At 41.4% G+C, this 25,221-nt stretch overlaps 1 protein-coding gene across 3 annotated transcripts in view; it reads right to left on the bottom strand.

Moving 5' to 3' along the window:
* Positions 1-25,221, bottom strand: part of MTX2 (metaxin 2) — a 76,337-nt gene that overhangs the window by 16,005 nt on the left and 35,111 nt on the right. For 2 of the 3 annotated variants that reach the window (XM_055811336.1, XM_055811335.1), the window contains exons 2-4: positions 19,205-19,255; positions 5,335-5,382; positions 4,319-4,365 (exon numbers count right to left, since the gene is read on the bottom strand). In XM_055811336.1, coding sequence (XP_055667311.1) covers positions 4,319-4,365; positions 5,335-5,382; positions 19,205-19,244 — 135 coding nt within the window. In that variant the 5' untranslated portion in view covers positions 19,245-19,255. Of the gene's footprint in view, positions 1-4,318; positions 4,366-5,334; positions 5,383-19,204; positions 19,354-25,221 lie in introns of those variants that run through there. The other variant, XM_055811334.1, reaches the window with a different exon arrangement.

A 25,221-nucleotide genomic window follows, 5' to 3' on the forward strand; every position in this document is an offset into this window, starting at 1 on the left:
TCCTAATCCAGTTATGGTAATGGCCACATGTGTAGTTTAACATAAATTAAGAGCTTAATTATATTTGTGACTATTTTAAACAAAATAACAAATTCCTTTGTACCTGTGAATGTAATTTATAGCAAAGCCACGTTCATTCTCCAAAACAATCTATTTTACACTGCAGCACAACACTGCTCTAATGGTATAATGTAATTCTTGTTGTAGAATGCAGAAAGAGTAGATTCACTGGTAGCACACAGGTTTTGAAGATAAATGAAGATGCTATTCATTCAGGGGTAATTTCATCTTAGAACTATATGAAAGATGTTTCACTCACAAATAGTACCTGTATGGCTTGGGATTTAAGCATGTTTTCAGCTACAACGCAATGTGCTAGATTGATTATGTTGATACTGCATTTCTCATCATGAAGAATTCCAACTTTTATTCTCTTTAAAAAAAAAGACTGTCAGATTTTCATTTCAGTACTAAGCCTTTGTTCAAGCCTCAGCAACAAGTTCAAATTTCTGCTAATGTTTTGCCTAGAGAAAAAAACAAACCACTGCTCATATACACACACACACTCAAGAAAAAAAAAATCACAAATCTGTCAAGGGCAATTAATCATGCATGATTTACACATTCATTTGATTACTTGTTGAAGTAAATAAGCAGTTGGTCTGTGTAACACAATTTTAAATTGCCCAAACATCCTTCTGTCATTCAGGACTAAGAACAGACAATTCTAAATGCGCTTTCCTGGAATATATTAAGACCATTTATAAGGACATCAATTGCACAAGCAATTAATACATATCTTAACATAATGAGCTGCAGGCTCTATAACCTCAGGACAGCTATGAGAATTTCCACAATCCTGAACATTTTAGACAGCCTTTTAAGCAAGACTCTGACACTACTTGCATAAAGATTTCAGAAGAACCTGTAATAACAGAGGCAGTCTCAACATCCACATTCCTCCTCCCAGCAAGTCCTAACATTTGAAGCAAGAGGCCTGGCACAGCACAGCTGTATTAACCCCCTCCCTCCTATGCAGCCACACTACTTCCATCCAGGCACTAAACAAAAAAGGCTTTACCTGCACCAGGTTTCAACAGGGAGACGAGGCCTGGACAGGCTCTCCGCTTCACACTGAAATATACTCTCCTATGGTAATTCAGTTTTAATTCGTTTAAAACTCCATTTTTCCATCCCTGAAGTTGTAGAGTTGTTTTGTTATTGAAATATAGTTGTGTATTCGTTTCTGGGGTTTGGTGGCTTTTCTTACTATCATAAGACTGATAAGCAGGAATGCTGTGTAATGGAAGCTGTATAACAAATAAGCAGAGAATGGTTTTTAACCATGAGTCATGTTACCCAGGAGGTGTATGTGTCTTCATTAACTTTAATGGGAAGAGGGCTGAACATCTCACAAGAAGAACAGAGCCTTCATTCAACACACAACATTCTCTTTCCTGTCGCTGGATAATCATTACTGATTAGTATTTTCCTTGATCTTAATTCATTTGCAGTGAAAATAAAACTTCATTCAATATCAAGATTTTGCAGCCTAAGATCAAATGGGCTTCACTTTCAACAGGACTGTATAATACAATACTTCAAGTTAATGAACAAGGAGTGCAAACACCAAGATGTACCAGCAATAATGCACTAGCTCTTTTGAAGTTATGTTGCATTTTCAGCAAATATAAAGAAGGTGAACCCAGTAAAAGGGAAAGGAATTGTTAGTCTGTTTCCAAGAACAACAATGGGCAGAAGCAGAATTAAAAAACAAACAACAAAATAAAAACCCCTACAAGAATCAGCAGAAAGGTTCCACAGATGAGAGGGATTTTTCTGGGGGGGTGGTTTAGTTGGTTTTTAACTATTGAAGGCACCACTACATTTACTTAGCAATTAATGGAAGACACTGCCCTCCCCTCTCTTATCTGACATACAGCTAAAGTCAGAAGTCCAGATTTCATTGCACAATGAGAAGTCATAAGCCAAATCATTATTAAAACAGCTAGATTCAACCAACTTCTTATGTTCAGTCTGCAGCCCTCACTACTCATTAATTCAAACAAAATGCCTGCAACAGTCTGTTCCACCTACACTGAGAGTAACTTGCTCTGCTGTCTGCTTGATCTGCTCTGTTGAAAAGAGGTACATGAAATGCCATCTGTATTGCAGGATCATCAATTTTAAACAGTCAACTTTTACTCTAAATAATTACTTATTATGACATCTGATTTTATTCTTTATTTTATATGTAGCTGTCTGTATATATGTCCTCTGAGCGCTATCCCAGAACAGCGTTATGAAGAGGTGCTGCAAGGAGATTCTGAGAAAGATCTGAAAGACCAGTTGCAGCACATTTAGAGTCTTGTTGTGAACCATGTTCCTTAAAGATCTGATGATTCACACGCTCTTTTGATCTGAGGGACTCAAAATTCTGATGCTTTTTCACCACATGGATGTTCAACAAACCATCAACAAGGCATGTATCTTCTCTAGTGCTATCTCTATGCCCCAAATTAGTAACAGGGGGAAAACTAATGGCAATAGTGGGGAAAAAGTCCCAGGTACTAGCTCCTATTTCTCCTCCTATCCCCCATTCCCATTTCTTCCTCAGGAAAAGACACACACACACCCCCCAGGAAAAAGATACCCAGTAAAAAGATAAACACTCATCAGAATAAAAAGGAAATTCTAAACCAGAGGAATTCAGCAATTTCCTTACACAAAATACACCAGTATATTTAAAGCTTTCTGATCACTAAGCTAGTAATATATACCTACAGATCCTAGTAACATTTCAAAATGGATCAAAGACACCAAGGATAGCTATTCTTTTGCAGTCAAAACCATGTTACAGAGATTCTTCAAAATAGATATGATTCCCTAATACAAAATTGTTCTATAAAGTTTAAGATCAGATATCTACCAGAGCCATATTTATAGTCATGGCTACTATCAGTTGTCCAGCTAGAGAATATTGAAGAAAAACAAGCATTTTTAATATATTATAGATAATTTATCATCTAAGTGACACGTGTAGGATAACAACAGACTGGAAACAGTAAAGCAAAATGATGCATTAGAAAAGGAAATTTTAGGGTTATGTTGATGCTTTTTTCTGTGTTTTAAATACAAGCCACACCTACACATATTGTTAGATGGCAAGAATATTCATGACAGCCACAAAAGAATACAGTTTCTGGAGTAAAAAGGAACACTGAAATCAAGTGAGCAACAAAAGCACTTATTTGCGTTAACTGTGAGGCACAATATAAAACACACTGCCCAAACAAACAGACACTGCCCCATTTATTTTGTGTACCAAAGATGACTCCTCTTTCCAGGAAAAGATAAGAGTGTTTTCTTGCTGTGATAGAATTTACTCTTAGAGGTACCTCCTAGATTGCCAGACTGGAAGGAAAAAAGTTAAGAGATCTTGGAAGTAATTACCATGATCAAATGATCCCAACCTTTTCACCGATCATGTCAGCTAAAGTTTCCAAGTGTCTCACCTCAACTAAACAAGATGTGACCTTTTTGGATCGCACTCAAAGACTGCTTGCTCTAGCTGCTCTGAGCTAAACTCACACAAAAAGCAAGAAACAGGGGAACAGTGCAACTCCCTACTACACAAAGCAGCAGCAGTTACTCTGAAGAACAGGAACCTTACAGACTTCCTGCTCACCACCACTTCTGACAGTCAGGCCCTCTTTGCTAATGGGGAAAACATCCCCTTGAGATTTGGGGTAACTGAACCTAACAGGTTAATGGCATTTATGCAGACTTCACAGCCACAGAGGTGCTTTTAAGTCAATTAGAGATGCAGGTTTGTCAATTATATGGACTATTTCTAAAAACCACATTGGATCTCAACTCTGCACGCATAATGAAATTGAGAAAACCTATCAGAGACATATAGAGGTTTCATACCCACAGCATGAAGCAAACATGCCTCAAGTCTGGGGCAGTATTAGCTTCGAGAATTAAATACCCAGCAAGTATCATGCAAGATGTTACCAGACAAACTACCATACCAAGTGACAAAAGATAGGAACCATGCACAGTTCCCAGAACAGGTAGATAAGCAGATACTGTACAAATATAGACCAATATAAATATGAGTACAAGCAGCAGCACTCTAAAGAGGACTCACAAATGTCCTTAAGGCACATCAGATACAGGAACTAAGTCATTGATTTTGACAGAAATAATTCTTAACTTATTCATTTCACTAAATGCTGTTACTTAAGCTAGATAACTATTCAAAAAATATAATGGAATTAACATCTTTAGTTTAGAAAAGATGACATTTTACCTGAACAGCAAGGGAAGATGCATTATCAGAAAGCAGAATTTGTTCCTCTGTTGAAAGAAAAACAAAAAACACAATTACAAAAAAGTGTCCATTTAGCTACTGACCTGTAATTGTAAGCCATTCTAGACTGCATTTCTGATGCATAATACAAGGAGCATATATATAATTATTATGCAGCTGGTCTAGAAAACCTAGGATATGAACATTAAAAAAAGAAAGAAAAAAAAAAGAATACCAGGAATATTTCTCCTGCAAATGCAGTTGCACTTATCATACATTACCACCAATGTACAATAAGAAATACTCACAACTAACAACCAAATGCTTGAGTTTTATGCCAATTACTCTTCTTCTAATCAAAGTTAAATAAACCCACATCTTCATAACTCCTCTGGCTAAAAAGTAAAAGCATTCAGAAACCTATAAAAGTGGCTTGCAGTTAATATTGCACACTGTGTCTAGGTCTGTCACACAAAAGAAAGATGACAAGTTCACTGCAATAAAAATTCCATGCTTAGAAGACTAGGGCTGCTACCTATTAGTCTTCATTACTTTGCAGTCTTCTGACAACTGTAGCAGGCTGCTGAGCCCCAAATGGGGGCCATAATGTGATCTGATGATATATGAAGAGCTGCTAAAGGGAGCCTGAACCATCCTAGCCTATACATTTTAACAGTTCCTTTTTACCGAGAGCCCACTTTACCACAAGACTTCAAAAATCTGCTGCCTCAGCTATTGGTGCAGTAAATCTGCCAACTGTGCCTGCAACCACATCATTTTACACTGCCTACAGCAGCCAATATAATGAGTCAATAATAAACCAAGGACCTTATAGGCCATGAATAGCTGGTTTATATTGGCAGATGCAAGCGTAGCTAAAACCTCTGACCAGACAAACAACACAAAGGAGTCTTTTAACAGTTTCTGTGCTTCCTTGCCGTTAATTATCTTAGTGCATATTTAATGCGTTTTCTAAAAATAAAGTAATTATTAATTGCAACAAACAGTGTACCCACCCTTCAGTTGCTGATACAATGCAGCATTTTCAGGCCAAGGCTCTGTGGCTGTGGAAAGAAGAGGAAATAATTAAGCAAGCCAAACAACAATGTGCTTGCAGATGCTAACTGAACACAAACGTTACCTAGAGCAGGAACACAAACTGCAACGATGCTGATGCAAGATTTAACCTGTCCTAAAATCACCCCATTGCCACTGTCTTCTCCCATACCTCTCTCCTGCTCACAGGGGGACAACACAGAGCAGAAAACTAAGTCCCAAAATTTAATGTTGCAAGAAAAGCTAAAATTCAAGCTACGTTACAGAAGGCCCTGTTAATTCTCAAGCAGCTGAAGCAGCTATTTTACCTCCACCATAAAAACATCCTTGTGCACATCCCCATCACAATTCTGGCCACTCTCAAGATCAACTATTTATTAAGGTACTAAACAAAGAATTCTGGAAAGAACAGAACAACACACAGAGGAGATAGGCACAAACCTCCAAACCAAGTGTGAGCAATGCTTTGGGGAAATGAAAGTCACTGGTCCTATACAATACCACAAAGTCAGGTGCTTGGGCACATCAGAAACCTATCCACCAGGACAACTGGGACTACTTATTGCTTTAAATGATGTACTGGTCAACCCTAAAATGGGAATGTCAATATGTATTAACAAAACTGCATCATCAGTTGTTCAAAACAGTTAAACAGTTGTTAAAAAAAAAAGGCAAGAAAATAAAAGACAATCACATCTTCCATTAAGAACCGTTGCGCTTAATCAGTCATACACCACTTGAATTTATGGGAACGCAAAAACAGTGATCAGTACTGATTTACTGTTAATGGTAACATTAAGATAACAGGTCACCACATTGTTTCATCTCCCTTACATTCCTTGTGAATGTCTGATTAAAAAATCTATTTTAAAATACCAATTCAAAACTTGCATTCTACCCAAACTAGGTATTTGTAAACAAAATTAATGCCCTCATAACTTTAATGTTTTTAAGCAATAATGTCTATAAATAACTGTGCGGTTCAAACAGAAAGATGTCACTGGTTTCTGTAAGGTCATTCTTTGTGCCTTTGCCCTCAGAACTCGAAGGGAAAGAAAGTACAAATGTCTATCATCCTTTTTGGATACTCATGAAGTATTAACTTCTATGGAAGTCACATAGAACTGTAAAGCTTCTAACACTGTACACAGTTTTGCAAAGGTCACGGCCTCTAACATTAAGGCAGAGAGCCTACAAAAGCTATACTAGTATGGGCATGAGAAAGCAACTAATCACATTTAAGTGTCATGAAAAAATGTTTTATGTTTTATTGTAGCAGTTATTGGTTTTACACACCTCCATTAAAGTTTTGCCCTGGAGTAAAAATTCTTGAGGTGGAAGTACATTTACTTCTTTAAATAAAAAGAGACCAAGATAGTGTCTGTGGTATTACAGTCTTAACTGTTTAAAATAATTTATCTAACATACATTTCTTCAGGTCCACCGAAGTCTTGGAAGAGCAAATGGAATGAGAAAATTAAGAATGTTATTATTATACTTCAGTAAACTATCAGTGCTAGACTGAGATACTTACAGAAGTAACTAAGTCACAAAGGCACACTGATCTCAAATACTCCAGCCAACCAGTGAAAACATCCTTTTCACATGTCCAGAACGGTACACAGAACTTCAAATTGCATGGGCCCATTTCTACTGAAAATTTTTGCCTGAGCCTCTTCAGACTGAAATGTCAGATTTATATTGCATTCTTGAATTCCAGCCCAACTGGAAATGGCCTATTTTTACATAAGAACATGGCTGAAATATTTCAGGCCCACAAAAATGAAGTGAACTTTTCATCTTCCAACAAAATGCTTGGTGTATTTCAAGAAATTCAAACACTAGTAATTCCAGTCTGATCCTGGCACTAAGCTATATGCAGCCATAGAGATATACGTATATATGTAACAGCTTCTCGGCACATAGAACCCAAAACTACACCGCTGGTAAGGCATGCCATATCCATGCCATAAACTAAAACACGAGTAGAGTGGTTTTTTGTAACTTGTTTGCCCTTATCAGCTTATATTTTCCTTCCACATTCCACTGATCACATACAGATATTCATGAACTATTATCTGCTGATCCTAATTTCATTAGTCATGATATTAAGTCTTTATCACACAGTCTTAGTACACAAAAGCACATGCCCAAATTGAGGGATGGAAAGGACAAGGGTAGTTTAAAATCTTTGCATTCACTCATTCGCAGTTTAGTTGTGTACTAATATATGTCTTTTGTCATCTTTACATTTACTTGTCAAACAGCCATATGAAAATCTCAGCCTTCGTTATCAGTATACCTTAAACTCTGAATTTCAGCAGTTCCAAGAAAATGAATGAATAATAGCCCCTGCACTTGGCACCTGACAAGTCTCCAGAGGGAGGTCACAATTCCGACTATGCTGACAAGGTGGACACATGCTCATGAGCTTGAACTGAAGCCTCCAGTCCTTTTCACACAGACCAGACAATTGATTTTGCTGTCACTGTATGGACTGGATTTTAAAACAATCAACTTCATGTTAAGATTCACTTATTATTACTCATATCCCAGAAAACAAATATTCTGCAGCATGCATTCAGAATTGCACGCAGCCAATCACGTTCAGCCGCACCAGAGGTAAATACACAAAGCCTGTGTAATCCTCTGAAAATCAAAGAATTAAACACTCATTCGCTATCTATCTCATATCTTCCAATTTCTACTCACTCTTTCTTCCAAGGTGTTTAGAGTATTAAATATTTTTTTCTGATGGAGCAAGAAGTTTAAATACACACTGCTACCTGAGAGGTCCAGGTTTGTAAAGTGCAAGCTAAGCTCACGTATCAGCTACCAAGCCACCTTCAATTAGCTATAAGGTGAAAAGATGCAGCTAAGGGAGATCAGAACCGTGTTGGAGGAAGAGAAGAGGAGGAATTGCTGAAGGGCTGTCACACGCCTCCACGAGAGGAGAAAGTGTGTAACATCTTTAATGTACGGCAATGACTCTTGCCTTATGAATGTAGGTGAAGACATAATTTGTAGAATAATAGGCACTAATATTACACACTGCTTCAGTTCTGTCATATTTCCAATCCATCAAGTTGATTAATGCTATAATAACTCCTCACAAACTTATCATTTGTGCACTAATGAAGTCAAATCCAGTTTATCCTTTGGCAACTATAATCTTCCGGTCTGTAGATGTTAGTTTCCCTGCTAACCACAGCTACTGTGGCACTAGGTATATAAAGAGAAAATTAACAAATGTGATGTCAACTCAGTTTCAGAAGCTTTCAACACAGAATCACATTTATGTGTTAGAACCTACGCAACAGACATTTTTATCATTAGCTGCTCACAGGATTAAATAACTGCCTGGAAGTATGCCTTACAGGAAGAGCTTCTCCACATATCTTCAGAATTAGGAACTATTTGGTTCTTCCTTCTGCCTTCATAATCAGAGGAATTACTATTGTGTGGTTTTCAATGGGTCTGTCTCTCAGGCGTGCAGTCTTTAGTAAAAGTTGTTTTCCCACCCTACTGAAACTTTTCCCATGCTTAACGAATTCAAATTTTAGTCTTTCATGTAGATGGTCTGCTGTTTGTTCAGGACAAGCAAACCTCATACTATTGTCTCTCCCTGCCTCCCCTCTACCAAACTGCTTGCTTTAAAGCCAGGTATAGGAAACAACCATCTGCAGGATCAGTCCTCCCTGTAGCATTTGTCTGAAGTGAGTTTGAGTTCAAAAGTTACTGGGAAGTGAAAATTAAAGTGAGATGGACACAGAAAGCATTACTTTGCAAGCCTTGTTATCCTAGGAGCTGAGAGTTCAGCAGATGCAGCATATCACAACAACCAGAGAAGTAAAATAGCAAGTAAATCACCTACATAAAATCTTATTTGGTTTTGTGGATGACTAAAAATGCATGAAAATTTCACTAAGCTCAAGGTGTTTGTTAGTCAAAGTTTCATTTATTAACAGTTTAGCATAGAAAATGTGATTTCAAAGTGTTAACAGGGTTCTCAGGTGTCAAATTAGACTTCGAGAAGAAAATTCTGTGAACTGGTGTGTTGCATGTTCCCAGCAGAATTTTAATTACTTGGGTTTGCAACTATCCATTAAAACATTAAAACTATTAGATTACTAGAATCTTCACCTGTCACGTCAGAGAATGACTTAGAAAATATGTAATCTCCGCTCTCAGTAAAAAACTTCCAAAACACACAATAAGTCATGACAGTCACATAAAATTCTTTGCCACTAAAAATGTATTGCATTAGATGCATTCTTCAGATTTTGTGGTGAAATGTTTTACTTGAGCAACATTAAGGCCAGAAACAGATACTCAACTAGCATTTCGATTTCAACGTTTCCAGATGTTTCAGACTGTGATTTCAATATTAAGACTTTATCCACCCAAATGCTTTTGGGACAGCAAGAGAGAAGAACGCACATATGCTGTAAGAAGAGATACTCAAGAGCACTGGACCCCACTACCAGCAGGGGATCAGGAGCTTACCTGAGGCCTGTGCACATCTCGGCTCCAACTAATGCTCTCAAAACAGGACATACTGTACTTGTTCAGTGCTGAATTTTAATCCAAAGAATGAGAGGCTGCAATAGCACTCCCCCAGTGAAGTCTATGCAAGAGGAAGTACCACATTCCCAAGATGCTCTACAGTGCCCCAGCCCCACCAATTCCTTGTCCAGGCTGTTCAGAGTCTCTTTATACATGTACACAACTCAGTTTCAACTCCTACACTCTACTGGGAAACTATTCATCCTGTGTCAGTGCTGCCTGGACAGACGGGGGAAACAGACATTTTCATCCACCTTCACAATGATGAAAGAGATGTAATGAAATGATGGTTTACAGTTATGCCTTTAATTCTGTTACTTCAAAAAATGAGACTCTGACTATGGAAATGAGAAGCCACAAAATACTCTGCATGTTAAATCATGTAATATGCTAAACAACAACACAGCCATTTCAGCAGTCTAGTATGAATAGCCAGTTTCAAGCAGAAGGGTATGCAGTGTGATTTGCCCTGCTAGTCTGCCACTCATTTAGCACATTTGTTGTCAAGCTACAGCATTCTTGAATATCAGCCACAGCAAACACCACAGACCTCTGGATCCAGGCATCAAGATGTTCCCTCCTGCACAGGAAATTAAGTTATCAACAGGCTAAAAGTTTTTGTAGGAAAAATTCAACTTGAAATTAGGTTGTTGCAAGCTATTAGCAATACCATAGAATTTTGGTGGGGCAAGAACATTTCTGAAAGACAATGCAGATCGCAATAGTTTCCTGTTATAAAACTAGCCTATACCTAATAAAAATCAAGACTACTGCATTAACACTCAATATTACTATCCTGTTGATTATTTCTCAAATAGTGAAAAACTATACAGTGAGAATTAAATCAAGACAATTTCTGCCCCGAATCTCCTATAAACTAAAATTTACTTAATTCTCAGTATGCTAGCAATTTTCCTTTTGTGTCTTCTTCCTGCTTCTGTGAACACAGTACTCAGTCAACTAACAACCTCTTCCATGCAGTTCACTGTGTGCTGTTGCATAGATGAGCCTAGGATCTAGCTAGTGAACATCTGATCTTCTCAGAGTAATTTCCTGCAATGTTAAGAAGTTTATGGGTTGTATAGAAATAAAGACTACTTCTCTAAAGTCACCACATTTGCATGGATCAGTTTTCTTTCTGATATATTCCTCTTAAACACTTTTATATAAAACTTGCATAAAAAGGAGGAAAGCTAAAACATCTGTATTTACCAGTTTGGTTCACACAGCACTACAAGGCCTGTTAAAAGAGCCAAGAGGCAAGATATCCTCTATTAAACACCAAAAAAAGTTGGCATTAATTTGAATCACAGTATTGCAATATTACAGCTGGAGAGATTAACTTACACATTATTTCCAGTTTCCTTTAGCCTCTCCCCAGGTACAAATTTGATTAAATTATAATGAGATACCTCAAAACTGCTTTCTCACAAGAGTAAACACTAAAAAGAAATTTAGTCTTACATCTGGGCAACATTCACATCCAACATTACACACCAGTCTCCAAACATTACACAGCAAACATCATAACCGTCAGCAGGAACACAGTTACCTTTTCTGGTTTCCCAAGACTGGTGCTATGGGGGTGACCGGCTACTCACTATGTTCTAGATGTAGTAACCCAAAGAAAGCCACACAGAACGCTATCGCACAGACTCCAGAAGGAAAGAGGATTATTCACCACTTGACATTAAGATGCATCAAAAAGAAGCAGACAATCACTTCATTCTCTTTTCATAATACAAATTGGTCATATTTTCAAGTAGTAATATATTACTTTAAAAGAAAAGGCCAAGAATTTATGTGTTTCTATACCGTTATTACAGAAAATAAGTGGAGGGGTATATTTTGATTAATACAGTGAAGCTGTGGCCACTTTGGAACCAAAGCAGTTGAAAATATGTATCTCATACATTAACAGTGATCAATAAAGGAAGTATGAGAAAGCTGTGAATTAGCTTCCTTAAGACCCACCACCAGTCCAACCCACCCACACTGAATACAGATCAATTTCATGTAATTGGTCTGATCCTGTAAACTAACAAGGGCCAAGAAAAAACGAAAACATCAGCAACTCCCTGGCTCTGCTGACAAAGGACTAAAAAGTGTTTCATAGTGCCTTGCCAAATGAAAACCGACTTTCACACAAGTTAAACCGTATGCATTAAATCATGTATCAAATAATTACACCATTTGCTTAAATCCATCCCAGGCCTCCTACACAGAGCTATTACAATTCACGTAAATCATGACTGTTCAGTAATTATTGATCAAGCAGATTGTCATCATAAAGACTCAATCTCAGCAACAATTCTCAAACTTGAGTTTCCTGTGGCTGCACCACTAAGACAGTCAGCGTGTGACATTACTGCAGCAGCCATTTAGCATGACACAATCTGCTTCTTCACCCTCCAAGAAAGCTATTAATTGCATGTATTTAAGCATTAGTCCAATTCTGTTACTATCTTTGAGTTGACTTTCCAGAGCATACACATCTGCAGTTCAATCATCCAGGATGCTCAGCACTCATTGCTAGGGGAGGCCACAGGAGAGAGATCACTCAGCATCTCCCCACTTGCACAATCACACCTCCCACCAGCAGAGGCGGCCAAAAAATCTCAACAAAATTAAATCCATAAATAAAAGTTGCTCCTAAATCAACATCTGGATTTATTCAGAAAAAACAAGAGAGTGTGCCAGCTAAATGATCTCAAAACATTTATTTATAAAGTCCTGACAAGATGGAGCTATTTTACTTATTCCTGATATTCAGCATAAATACTCCATCTCAAAGAAGCTCTGTAATTCTTAATCATACCTTTTTATAGATCTCTAAATCAATACCTTCCCTTTGTGCTACTTAAGTCCCTTGCCCCTCTTTGGCCCTGACTCAAGAAGTGAAACTTTAAGCACAGCAGCTGTGAAGAGTAGGACAGTGGAGGTATGGTACTCATGAATGCCTTAAGTGCCTTACTGAACTGGGATGTTTCTTAGCCATGTTATCTACACTTGTATACTTTAAATCAGTCCTTTGAAAGCTCTCTTAGATTGAGATCCCCTCTTCTCTGTGGTAGTCTGAACTCCTCCTCCCCTACAGATATTTGGCAGGCAGTCTGAACACCACTTCTGCAAAATGCCCGGAGCTCCCTGCTTTCTCATCCACAGCACCCCTGCCCTGATCCACAACAGAAATCCTACACATCTGTCCAGCCAGACAGGACCTCAATATCCCACAGGTGCTCCAAAAGCTGCTCCCCACACACAGAATTCCTGCTCACCCAGCCCTAGTCCCTCTGGGCTTTCAGTAAGGCTCCCCTGCATTGTCCCTTTCCTGTCTTGCCCACAGCCCTGAGCACAGTGGTACCAGGAGTTACAAGTGATGACAAAATAGACTCTGCCAGAGTCCTGAAAAGGGGCAAGAAGAGCTGAGACCTCTAGGCAGAAGAGCTCTGCAGGGTAAAAACAGAGCATTGATGCAGTCAGCCAGCCAAGCGCTGCCACTAGCAAGGGGAAAGATGGTGCTTTAGGGCTCACAGTCTTTAAGTCATCCCAAAACAGACAATGGTATTTGCAATAGCACCTCTCAGGCTCTTCCTCACCTCTGGGAAACACTGCAGACTCCCTACTTCAAAATCTGAAAATGTTATCCTGTTCTTTTAATCATATCCTCACAGCCTTCCTCATTTCTTTTCCAAGGCTTTCAGTGAACACACCCAATGCCTCCAGAGTTTCTCCAATATGGCATTCAAATGCAAATGCCACCCCCAAAAAAAAAAACCAAACAAAAAAACAAAAAACATGCAGTTGGACTTGGAAAGTTCTTGCTAGGGATGCAAGCATGACATTGGCTTCAATTTTATTATACAACAGCTAGAAGGCAGAACTGTTAAAAATTCCCATCTCTCAGCATTTTTTCTTTCCAATTCAGCATACACATTCCATTTTTTTGGTTGGGCTTTTTCCCCCACAAATGAGACTGGTATCAATTTTTCCTCTTTCTTTGGAGCACCATTGTAATTATTTCCTTTGATGTTTCCAATCCTTCCTACGCATTTCATAGGTTTTACTACTACAAGTAAATTCTTCCATTTTGTATTAAAAAATCCACATTTGTGTGCCATCTATGTCGCCTTCTCAATAACTAAAGAGCAGAATTTAAAAAGAATAATAATAATAAAAATTTCAGAACCTGGTGCGGACTTTCTCCCTGTCCTCTCCATGACTTGCATGCATCTGCAGTTTCTCACTTACTTTCAAGAAAGAGCTGAAAATGCCCAGCAGCGTAGCAACATTGGACGCCCGTTCACCTAGAGGAAAGGACAGCAACCAAGCTCTTTCACTCAATTCTTGTTTTGAAAAGGGAGTGGCTCATAGGGCACAAACCTACAGGAAGCGACCACGTTAGTGCCTGAGGACAGTCAGAGAATAGAACATTCAAGGACCAGAGAGAAAAAAGGAGTGAGAAAGACAAGAAACTGGTCTCTCTCCAAAGTCATTCTTCTATGACCTCTTGTGAGCTGAACAGTTAGGCTCCTAAGCAGCACTCATATTTGAAGCATTCTACAACGGATGAAAGCTCACTTGCAAATCAAACTGGACAATAGCAAAATAAGTGTTACTTTTCATTTACTAACTTTGTTACTGTTATTTCTAGAGCAATCTCATTTCTGGCATGAGAAAAGACAACAGTACTTTAGCAGAAAACATGTAACAATAAAATGCTGATTAGAGAAAGACTGCTTAGTTTTAATGGAGCCAGAAACAACTACAGAAGCATACTCTTACTATAAACTGCAATTGTATCGCTTCTTAAAAACAAAAAATAATAGTATCTCAAAATGAATTGTGTACTGTACTATAATAATTGTGAAAGTAACTTTTCCCCTAACCTAAAAAAAGACTAGATAGGCAACCCACTCAAAGGACTGGTTCAAATCAAGCCATAAAACGTACGTGTCTGAGCATAAATTGGCAAGAGCAGTGTAAGAGACTTCTTTATTGGAACTGAACAAGAGTTAAAGGGATTCCTTTTAGTTTCATTACCAAAAAAAAAAAAAAGCACAGGTAAAAGAACACTGTAAGATAAAATCATACAGCCTGACAAATTTCGTATTTTCGAATCGCCTGGTTCTGACTACAAGCACCTCTGCAGAAGCCTTAAACAATCTGTGCTGCAGGCAACCTGTTATTAAGCAAGAATAACTATGTTTTTTCACCTTACACATGCAGGAAACGTTAACATTTACCTATGCACATTTTGATGCACAAAATGCATACTCCATTTAAATTTTATGTCTTTATGTGCAGGAACAATTCAGGTGGTCAGGTTTCATTCCCAATGTATTTGTTCTCAGCCAAACTGCAGCTTGTCTCAATACATTAAACATGCACATCGGAGATTTATTTGTGCTCTGGCATGTCACACTGGAGGTAGACTCACTAAGAATGTAAAATATCTAAAGGCAGAAGGGCATCTGTTTTTCAAACTGCATTCATTTCCCTTAGTATTAAAACTAGCCTAAGACCTTTGGACGTAACTCAACAGCAATAAACAGAAGTAATTTTCCAGAGATCAAAGGACAAACAAGGACATTATTTTCTCTCTTTTGATCACTGATCTAAAACTGGGGGGTGGGGCTGGGGTATGGATAAGCATATTGAGTAATTTAGTGATCAATTAAACATCTTTTCAACAATCTTTTACAGATTATTTGAGCAGTCAGCTTCTCAAAACTACTAGAGTTAGGAAGATTAATGTTCTGGACCACTTGAAAGCTGGCACTCTAATTCTTCTTACAGTATAAACACTCATTTCCTATCCCGTTAATACATGATTGATGCCGAGCTACTCTAAACAAATTCTCTACCATATTATCCAATTAATATTTTCTGCAGTTCAGAAACAGATGCTTTAAAATGTGACAACATCCTTGCAATTCATGAAGCTATGGAAATATTTGTTTATTATACCTTGAGACACAGCATCAACCTCTTTATATTTCTGAATAGGCAAAAGTTGAATGGCACTAAAGCAAGTGGTTTACTCTACAGATGTGATTTAGTCATCATTTTGTACTTAATCATTAATTCATTACAGCAGCAGGCTGTGCTCAGCATGTTCAGGTGAACGTGTGTTACACAGAGGGTGCAGAACTACTGCAGCAGTGCAAGCAGGCTGAGCAACTGGTGCTCCCACAGAACAGCTGAGGTTGGAAGGCACTTCTGGAGGTCCAGGGTCAGCTGCAGCAGGTTGCCCAGGCCCATCTCCAGTTTGGTACTGATCATCTCCAAGGAGGGAGACTCTACAATTGCTTTGAGCAACCTACTCCAGTATTAAAACATCCTCACAGTAAAAAAAATTTTCGTATGTTCAGATGGTATTTTCTGTGTTTCAGTTTGTGTCAAGACAAACCTTAGAATAGGGACATCAGAAGTGAATGCATAAGGTACAGAAAAGAAGTTTTCTAACACATACACAAGCAAGTCAGTGTGTAGAAGAAAGTTATGATCCTCTTCTCTAGTAAAACCCTCCCTTAAGCTTTTAAAACATTTCTAGAAAACAACCTATGCTGGGATGATTGTCTTTAAACACTGGCGTGCAAAGAGCCTTGCTTTATGGCTATGACATGTTGGAGCAGTGGTAATTCATTGCAACTGCCACGACAAAGCGACCATCCTCATGAACAGGATCCTTGATGGCAAGCCAGTCAAATTTTATTTTTATGGACACAGAAAAAATCCTCAATCATTCTTATCATTCTTACATTTCCATATATACATAAAAGAAAGGCAGTATTCACAACCACAGATATGGGGACAAGACGCTATTAAAACAAGTGTCATTGTTAAGTGGTATTTTTTTCCTCACAGATACACCATTTGTCTTTCTCACAAATATTCTTACATTTGCAGGATATTTATATCTTCTTGGTACCAGAATAAGTGTTCTCTGTGTTTGTGCAATGTCTCAGGAAATCCAGAAGCGTGGTGGGTATTGGCCAAGATCCCAGATAACTTTTTTCTTTTTTCCACTAGAAAAAAACTTCCATATCCACAGAGTGAGTGATTCTGCAGTCATTTAGTTCCAGTCAGGGACTGGTACATAGTACAGACGAGCCAAGAAGGCCACAACTCACTGGCAAAGGTATTTTTTCTTTTCAAGGGAGATAACTGCTTTTGCCACTGATTCGCTTTTGCAAAGCAAAGGCAATATGTCATAATTTTGTTTTAAAGAACGATTCAGTGGACAGGTCTGCAACAAGGATTTGTACTGCACCTTGAGTTACAGTAAATAGCTGCATATCCAGCAGAAGTACAAGATTAATAAAATAAGCACCAAGCATTCCTGCTCTGCAAAAAATAAAGGAGTATTGACAGTATTTTTCTGTTAGATGCCTACATATTACTTTACCTATAGAAAGAAAATGAGCATCACTTAACCTGTGACTGACAGGTAAAAGATGCAGTGCTACTGTTTTAAGCTTATTAAATTGCAGAAGGATCCAGAAGTACTTGAGCAGCTCTGATGCCCCAAAAGCACCACCTTAACAGTACAATTTTTAACACATTAGTCTGAGTATTATAAGCAGCATGCAACTACCCTGAAGGGGAGGCAAGAATCTCTCCAGGAACAGAGGAAGAATGCTTCAGCAAGGAGGGAAAGAGCCAGTTGTTGCAGAACTTTTTCTTCTTGTTTCCATTTTTTCAAATATGCCTTTTCCTTACACTATACTTAATTTGGATCTGACATTGCTGTATTCCACAACAATCTGTTCGTTTAGCAGGAAGTTGTTGCGGAAAAAAACAGCACTTTCAATAAGAAAACAATGAGATGCCTACATACAGTAGAGTTTTGAGTTTGTATTTGTAATTCCAGAAGAAAGTAAGTATCAGCAAGCTGTCACTCTAGAATATTCATAAAGGTCACAGAGCAGAGGAACACAGCAGAATCAACACCTACTCACATATGTCATTATCCTTGTGTTCCACCAAGTAAGTAAAATATACTAAAGGCTAGTAAATGGCACTAAAACAATGCTGATCATGACTGTATTCTCCACATCCTGAGGATCCAGGGCTCTGGCCCTCAGAATGTAAGCACCACTTGTGCTAACATCTATGAATTAATGAACGCCAACCCAAGAGCCCAGCACAACTTTCAAGCTTGACTATGGGTACCTCTACACACACAGATTCAAGATCCAACACCTTTAGTTAACCCACCAGGCAGGGGCAAGCCTATTCTGGAAACTGTACATTCACCATAGAGATTCCAACTCAGATTGTTATGCTGGGGCCTCTACCAAATGGCAGAAGGCCCAGCTTCTGAGACAAAACACCACCTTCCTCCTTAACAGTCAAGAATGCTATTTCCTTGCAGTATTTCTGGCTTGTGAGCTTGTGGAGCAGCAAGAAAACTGTAACAAAAAATAACAAGTAAGGGGAAACTGGGCAACACACTGATTTTCAGGGGGCAGAACACTAAATGTATTTTGAACTTCCTAGCAACGAATTACCTGAGGTGCAAGAGTTGGTTGGGGTTTTTTTCCTTCAGAGCAGATCAACGTAATTTTTTACTAAATAACTCCACTGTGACACACATTTCTCTTTTATGACAAGGCTCGCGTGCAGTTTAAACGGCCCGGCTGCAGCAAACCACAAGAGCACTAACAAGTAGCGAAGGTGCCGTTACATTTCTGAGCCTCCCAAGAGCAACAGAGGAAACGCCACAGGCACCCGCGGGGAGCGGGAGAGGCCGGCACCCGCCGAGCGCTCCCACAGCGCGGGACTCGGCTCCAGCTGCTGAAGTTACAAATACGACGCAGTTTTTTGGACGACTGAGGAAAAGTTAATTGCTTTAAACACAGAAAAGTTATTAAATCAAAGTAAACAGGCGCTCTGGCCCAGCTAGGGGCTAGGGACCCCATAAAGGAGGGGACCGGGTGAACCTGTGCTCCGCGGGGAGTCGCGCAGCGCGAACCGCCCTCGGGGCCCAGCGAGGGGACAGGCACCCGGCACCGAGCCTCGTACGGCACCCGGAGCCCCGGTCTGCCGCTGGCCCTACGCAGCCGCCCTCCCGGCACGAGTGGCCGGCTCGCTCCCACGGCGCCCCAGCCCCGTCCTGAGGGGTCACCCAGGGGACCCGGGCGGCTCCTGCCCCGCCGCCACCCTCAGGCCGCCACCCGGAGCGCGGCGCCTGACGCGAAGCTGGGCCCGGCCGCCCGCGGCTCTCCAGGCCGCCGCCCGCCCGCCCCCGCCCCTCACCGGCCAGCTGAGTCACGAAGGCCTCCGCCACCAGCGACATGTCGCGCAGGGTGGGCGGCAGGCAGGCCGAGGGCACGCACAGGAACTGGGCGCCGCGCCGCCGGGGCAGCAACTGCATCCGGGGCCTGCCCCGCCCCCGCCGCCCGGGGCGGGGCCCCGCACGCGGCCCCCTCCGCCCGCCGGCGGCACGCGGGGCGGGGAGCCCGGCCGGGCGCTGGCACGCGCGCGGCGCGGGGCCCTGCTCGCTGGCGGCGCTCAGCGGGTCCGGGAGGGCGACCGAGCGGCGCCTGCGGATAACCGGGCGCTGGGGAGCTGCTGTCACCCGCCTCGGTCCGGTCTGAGGAGCCGTCCCTCTGGACTCGCGTCCCCTGGGAGCCCCAGCGGGGCGGAACCACGCGCTTCGCCACGGCGCAGCAACTCTCCGCACTGCGGAGTGCGCGGGCACCGAAAGCAGAACCGGGGGCTGCCAGTAGCGGGAAGAAGCCGGGGCTGATGCGCTGGCAGCGCAGGGCACGGCCGGCGGCCCGGGCACGGCCAGCCCTGGCGCTCGCCGCCGGAGCCTTCTGCCGTGCAGAGGCGGCTGGCCCCGAGGTGCCGCGGGCGCTTCAGCGTTACTCTGGTAGCAAAATGAAATGCGAGCGCGCGGAGGGAGCATTGCTGGCGTTTTGCAGCTCTTGCTTGCTGGTGGGTGAGGCGTGTGCAACCCGCGCGGTGGCCCCGCGGGGAGCACCCCGGGGCAAGGCTGCGCTGGGCCGGCAGGGCAAAGTCGGGATGGAACATCGCGGCTGCTGCGGCTGAGTCCCCAGTCACAGGGAGGCTCTACTGGGATGGAAGGGCAGCTCAGCCTACCCCACGTGTCGTGGGGAGGCAGTATCTTAAGGAGCTGAAAGACACAAGTTAGACTATTTTACATTCCTTTCTTATGGAAGAGTCCCAACAGGGTTCTTCGTGGGTTGTTGAGGGGGTGTGTTTGGTTTTTTTAATTCAGTGTAGAAAGAGCGATTGGAATGCTGTCACCAGCTCTAGGGTCTCCCCAGCAAGGTGACTCAAGCCTTCATTCCCCTGCCGCTCATCTGTGCGGAGTTCTGACACATGCGTGGGTTTCATCTCATTAGTTCTCTGAAGCTAACACAAACGGCTAAATATGGTTTAGAGGCTGAAAGCAGAAAAAAGGCCAGCCTCTAAGCACCTGAAATTGCCACGCTGATGGCGAGCCAGAACTCCTCCCTGCTACAAACATGAACGAAAGAGCTGCTTCTAGCTGCACAGCTTTGGAACACACCGCTCCCCTGGACAGGTCAGAACAGTGTACCCCTTGGGCCATTAATTGTTTGACCTTTAAAACACAAATCACAGAGGAAGGGAGACAAGGTGGGCATTAAATGATCTGAATCTGACACAAGGTTGTTCTGAGAAGCTTAGGTGCTTTCTTTACTGAGCATACTGGATATGTCCTTCTCCACGTCCTGGTACCAAAATGCTTCCTGAAGTGTCTTGGGGACAATAAGTTATAACTAAAGGGACTCAGTAAAGGGTACAGCTGCCTTTTCTTCATCTCACATTAAGATTCCATAAGACAAACTGCATTTTGAGGTGTACACCTTGCCTTTAAACAAGCACTAATTTCTTAATCTTGATTCCATAATATTAAGACTATCCAAAGTTTGGGAAAAAGCCGTAAAATTAAGTTATACATCAAATACGTAGATTGCAGAGAGCATAGTGGATGTGGTCCATTATTCTGCGTGCCTCTTGGTCCTCATTTATCTAGCCACACTTTAGTGAGAATTAAGAATATCTCATTTTATCAAATAGACTTACTCTACTGTGAAGGACAGGCAACACAATGATATTTCAGTCTTCTAAGATCTTACAAGTACTAGAAGATATAGAACAAATACAGAAATGTATTAACGTTTGCGAAGTATGTGGAAGTCCTGGTGACGCTTACTATTGAATCACAAAGTGTCATTACTAAAAATATTCTTCACACGGTAGCAAAGCATGATATTAGGGCAAAAGCAGAAGAGCCAGTAAATACATTGGAACAATGGACCGAGGCCTGAAAACAGTAATGTGGAAGAGGACTGATTATTTTTAAATGCTGTTGAAAGCTGCATTTCTAGTTACAGTTATAAGTTGGATAGCACTGAATTATAGAAACTCCGAGCAGTCTTGAGTAGTTGTGTGGCTTTGTATTAGAAGATTATAACAGTCTAAATTAAGATGGTGTGTCCTATTTGAGTCCTTTCACCACCAACAGTATTTAGAAGGCTAAAACCACAAGACAGTGCAGAAGTTGCCCTGATAAGGCTGAGCTTGAACTAGGTGTGAGCTAGGCCAAATCCACAATATTAGCACCAATTAAAGAGGAAGGTTTCTCTGTAGAGCTCGGTTCAATACAAAGAGCTCATCTCCAGAAATGAAGGTGGATGATACAAACTAAGTCAGGGAACAGAAATCGGGAAATAATCCAGCAAGTATCAACAAACACACACCAGCAGAAATCTATGAAAATCCAAACAATTAGCCAAAACAGGATGAAAACTGAATGATGCTCAGCCCATGCCTCCAGTGTGTGGCAGGACACAGATGCTTAAGCTCCCTTCTCTGGGGCAGGTCAGAGCAGTGGTTTTTCTTTCTGCATTCCCAGTCCTCCTCCCTGCTCCCACTAAAATGACTGCTTTAGCAGAGTATCTTGTAGGAAATCCTCCAGGGAGACCTGCAGTGATGATAGATAGTAATAATGAAACCGACTCCATCACCACCTTTACCTTTATTTGATACTCCTCTTGCCTCCCCCGGCTTTTTGAAGAAAGTCATCGGTCTTGTGAGCCTGGCTTCCTGCAGGGCCTGCATGTGAATCATTTCTTCAGCTGGTCACACAATTAACAAACTTTCTGGTAATACTTACTCCATGCCATGGAAAGCTCCCCAGTTTTCACAGATTTTAAAAGCTTAACAGCAGATCCCAAGGTACTAGCGCCTGATTTCAGTGCTGAGGGAAGGATGCACTTTCAGATAGGATTTCAAGGGAAACCAAAAGGCAGAATTACAGAATCACACAGAATCAAAGAATGGTGAGGGTTGGAAGGGACCTCTGGAAAACTAGTTTGTCCCTTGGGCTTTGCATTTCAGAAAGTCAACCAGAGTGGATCTAGTAGAACCATTACCTGTTAATAAGAGTCTCACCTTACACAGGCATGCCCAAAAGATGGAGTAGTTTTCTCATAGCGCATCTCTCCACATGGACTGCCTTTACCAGGTAAGGTATTAATTGCTAGGGTTACACTGTCTGCTGGGGAAACAGGGCTAGGCCATACACACATACACTCCATTTAGAATAGAATTTGAATAGGATAAATCTTCTGCCTAGGAAAAAAAAAAGACTGTTCTTTTTAGTTCCCTTAATATTATTTAGACAGCTTTTAACATGTATGTTTAGCTTGTATTCTTTTGTTCCATGTTAATATTTAATAAAATGTGCATATTATACGTGTAGTATAAGTCCTTTGCAGATATAATTGTTAGGAATATTTTTACAAGAAGAATTGGAAGATGGCAATGAAAGGCTTTTGGTCTCCTGCATTTTTTTAAGCTGTTAGCTTTTTAACACATCCACTATTGCTGGCCATTCAAATTACAGTCTAGCTGGCCAAGTGTATGACAGGACATAAGATTAAACAAACCACCAGAAAGTGGAGACAGTTGAATGAGAGTCTCCAAATTTTGGTTCTGCTAGGTGTTGCTTGCAATTCTTAAGTTTGTGAAGGTGACAGAGGACACTGCAGAGTTGTTCTGTTTTGCTGTATGACCTTTCTTCATCCCAAGACAACTGGCTGGGCCCATACAGCAGAGCACCTTCTCAGCACATGACAGGGGACCTCTGCCCAAACTGCTGTTTTCCATTTCCATGGAGCAGGTCTCTAAGAAGCCAGGCCTTTTCAAGGCACAGGAGTGCTGCCAGTCATAGATTCAATTAGGAATGGTTCTCTCTGAAAGAAAACTGTGTGGAAATTTCACTGATGAGTGAAACCTCTGAAGACTGCTTGTGTGGTATGGCTGGTGTTTGAGAATAGGCCAAGCAGTAGCAAGAGACAGCAAACAAACCAGCCCTGAATCACCTTCTCCTCACCTGGCCTGTGGCCAGGTGGCCCCTCTGGTGTAACTTAGGGCATCCTGGGGGCTGCTTTGCACTATGCTGCCTGTCAGTGTCTTTAAAAAGCTATTATGGCTGCTGGGAATCTCTGCAATGAAGGAAGACTTGAGTAAATCCTTCCCTGCCAACACATCCAGTGCCAGGCAGCAGCAGGAGGGTGTTTTTAGCATGACTTCATGCCAGAGGTTCTCTGTACACTAAACAGTCTGGCAAAGCACACAGAGCAACAGAAACAGATGGATCTGGACTAGCATGATCAAATGGATCTCACAGGGCATTCAGTATATCTTTAATGCAAGTGTTTTCCTATCAGCTATTTCATGCAATCCACTGTTCTTCAGTGTGAGGAGTGGTGCCAAAATTGCCCAAGTATGGGCCAAGCTGCATGTTTTTCAGTTACACACACAATCCTGTGAGTTTACTAAGGAGGTACCATTTTATATGAGAACCTGAAATCAAACCTGAAGCCAGACTTTCACCTCTGCAGCTCCTGTGCACTTCCTTGGGAAGCTGGCATGTATGTCCTGTGGTAGCATCCATGACAGAGAAAGCAATGAAGATTTTTTTTTGGCAGTTCATGCATATCTTATAATGATAAAATTAAGAGAACACTATCAGCAACATGCAATTATTTGCATACTCCGGCAGGTACAAATTTTGATCTAATAGTTGTGTAAACATGATAAGGTATGATTTCTAGGAACATGCTTCTGAAAAAATGCAGTAGTCAGAGTATTAACACTAACCACTTTGCACTTATGGAAGATACTGCATAGGTAACTGATGAATCAATTAATGCTGATGCATTTCCAACAACTCACATGAGGATAGAAAGAGTTTTCGTAGAGTTTTAAGAGGCACAAGAATAGCATTTCTGAAAGCAAACAGGGTATCTCAAGCTGTGAATGAAAGCCATTAGATGAATCATTTTCTCCTCCCTTTCTCACCTCCTTTCCTGCCTTCTTTTATTCAGCAGGGTCAGATTTTCAGAGGTGCCAAGTCTGTTTTAGCACATCTGTTGTCCTTGCAGCTGCCCTGAGCAGGCATCAAAGTAGTTGTGCCGAAATCCCAACTGCACTGTTTTACTCACTGGAGGCATTGCCAGCCCCCAGGCTCTTGCATATCTCTGTTACTCACAGCAACTGCTGAGGAAGCTTTCCCCATGCTCTGAAATAGCTAAGATATTGAAGTCAGACCTTGTTCTTCCCCGCTTTAACTTAATTTTCATTGGGGAAGCTCAGCAGGCTGGCAGGGCTTCTACAGCCACAGCCCATCCTACTGCTCTCAGCCCAAGGCATCACACACCTCCATGAGGTCAGGGACATCAACTCATGAGTGAGGGTCCAGCTAAGCAAGAACCATGGTTAGGCAAACAGGGCAATTGCTCTGGGCTGAGCTTTAAATAGATCCCCTGGGCTGATGGGCAGGGTGTGAGGGGGGTCCCAGGTGAGGCTGGTCAGGCCATCAATGCCCCAAGGACCCTGGCAGTGTCTCAGCTGCATGTGGAGCATGTTTCTCTCAAGTGGTGGATTTAGAGCAACAGAGCTCACATAGCTTATGCTATATAGGACCAGATTTGGCTTTTAAGCAAAATCTCAGATCAGAGGGGCTTGCAAGGGGGAGCTCCCAGAAGAGAGCTAATGGCTTCAATGGGACTTTGCCCTGGTTGCCCTGCTCATGCTACCGCACTGGTCTGCGCTGTCTTCCTCTCCCCTCCCTGCCAAACTGACTCTACTTTTGGCTCCCTTGGATCCAAGCTGTGTTAACAGACTGCTTCCACTCTTGTCTATCTTTTTATAATCCCTAATTGACCAGACACCAGCAAATAATTTTTTTAAAGCATGGATCAGGGCTGCAT

The sequence above is a fragment of the Falco peregrinus genome, chromosome 8, assembly GCF_023634155.1.
Source record: "Falco peregrinus isolate bFalPer1 chromosome 8, bFalPer1.pri, whole genome shotgun sequence".
Classification (NCBI taxonomy): Eukaryota; Metazoa; Chordata; class Aves; order Falconiformes; family Falconidae; genus Falco; species Falco peregrinus.